Raw genomic sequence first — 1,762 nt, 5'->3', positions numbered from 1 at the left:
TTTTGTGAAAAGTAGTATCACAGCATAAATAGCCTGTATCTTCCAGAAGCAGGAACAGGGGAGGTCAAACTTCATGCATGTGAATGCTGAAGCCCCCACAAGCTCCCAGCAGCATTTTCTTTTGAAGATACTTTCTAAAGCCATCGCACACTCTAGTCAACATTGCATTCAACAGCAGGAGAAAAAAAAAATTAAAGTCATGTGGCAGGAGAGTATTTGCCTAGCCCTTCTGAAGTTAGGGTTGCAGCTGTATGAACACCACCTTCAGAAGGGAGACTTGAAGCTGCCACCCAGATAAACTAGCCAAGAACTCTGCATCCTAAACCCCAACTCTACCTCAGGAGTAGGTTGCTCACTGCAATAACCTAAGCATGTTCCAGTACTAAACAAAAGCAGCATTTGAATCCCAATACTTGAGCTAACGATGCTTAGTACAAGAATTAAGTGCTTAATTACCAGCATTGTTTCCACAACACCTACATACTTTTGCTATTAGCTAACCCTAGGCAAGTGTAAAACTTAAACTGAGAAGTGCATCACACTCCAAAATACATGCAATTACTTGTGAATTCAGTATTTTTTATTAAAGATTAAAAATAAAAACATTTGACACCCAAAATATACATAAAGTCACAATAAACTCAGATGTGCTAAAAGCAAAATGTGCATAAAGACACTCATTTCTAGAAGGCACCCTGCCACCAATATTTTAAATGTTCATCTAATTTCAGCAGGTTTCTAGTTTTCTCTTCCTTCACTGAAGGCGAGACTCTAGACCACTACCAAATAAAGACGCTAACCACACCAACCCCTTTCAGGGATCTTTGCTATCGCTAGAACACTTAAAACTGTGCATGCAGACTTAACTCATACCTCTCATGGAGTTAACTGTCAGGATTTAAAATGCACACAGGCTTTTTCTTCAGAGAAAAAGGTAGTGATACTTGGGCCATTTATAAGGGCCAAGAGAAAGTAACAGAGTTATGAAGTAACTGCTGTGCATCCACCAGAAGAGCTTTGCTACTAGAAAACAGCCCCCTCCGCCCCCCATCCCCCCAACTCTCGTAAAAATAACCCCCCAGAGTTACAAAATGCTGCATACACACGCGCACACACACACGCAGATGAAATGTTAACACATTTAGCTATTAGCCTGTCAGGGTGTGACAGCGTAGGAGTGCCACTGCTGCAGTCCTGAAGCGCAGCGATGCCCGACGCACGCCGCTCGCGGGCCCCCGCGCCGCTTGACGGCCACAGGGGAGCGTGGTGCCTGGGCCCGCTCTCGGCTAGGTAGGTCTGCGTTGATTCCCCTCCGCTTCGCCGTTACCAGGGTCTCCACATGGATTTGGAAAAGCTAGAGGAAGGCACGCCACGTGTCCGGGAAGCGTCCAGCCCGTCCGCCGCAGTCTGGCCGGGCTCGGCCTCCGTCTCCTCCGAGTCGGAGCAGGTCTCCTCGCCGGAGCAGGGCGAGAGCGCCGAGGCGGGCAGCGCCAGGCCCAGGGCGGACTCGGCCGGCAGGGCCAGCGCCTCGCCGCCCGGCAGGGCCAAAGCGTCCGCGACGAGGTCCTGGAGGGCGCCCTCGTTGAGGGGCATGGACTCCAGCAGGTGGTTGAGCAGCTCGGCGGCCGTGGTGGCGTCGATGCCGGGGCAGCTGGAGACGAAGGTGTGCACCTCGTGCATGCACTGGATGTAGCCGGCGGCGAAGCGCTCGCTGGCCTCGCGGTGCAGCCGCCCGCCCTCTGCGGCGCCCGCAGCCCCGGGG

At 51.6% G+C, this 1,762-nt stretch overlaps 1 protein-coding gene across 1 annotated transcript in view; it reads right to left on the bottom strand.

Moving 5' to 3' along the window:
* Nucleotides 1–549: 549 nt before the first annotated feature.
* The window catches only part of LOC146599369 (transcription cofactor HES-6-like), a 36,812-nt gene continuing 35,599 nt past the window's right edge, over nt 550–1,762 (bottom strand). The window contains exon 4 of the mRNA XM_085298536.1: nt 550–1,739. Coding sequence (XP_085154662.1) covers nt 1,324–1,739 — 416 coding nt within the window. The 3' untranslated portion in view covers nt 550–1,323. The remainder of the gene's footprint in view (nt 1,740–1,762) is intronic.

Source organism: Rhea americana, unplaced genomic scaffold (assembly GCF_003343005.1).
Source record: "Rhea americana isolate MKP2758 unplaced genomic scaffold, rheAme1 scaffold_14, whole genome shotgun sequence".
Lineage (NCBI taxonomy): Eukaryota > Metazoa > Chordata > Aves > Rheiformes > Rheidae > Rhea > Rhea americana.
Note: the sequence above shows the minus strand (reverse complement) of the source record. Positions and strands in the feature narration are given on the sequence as shown.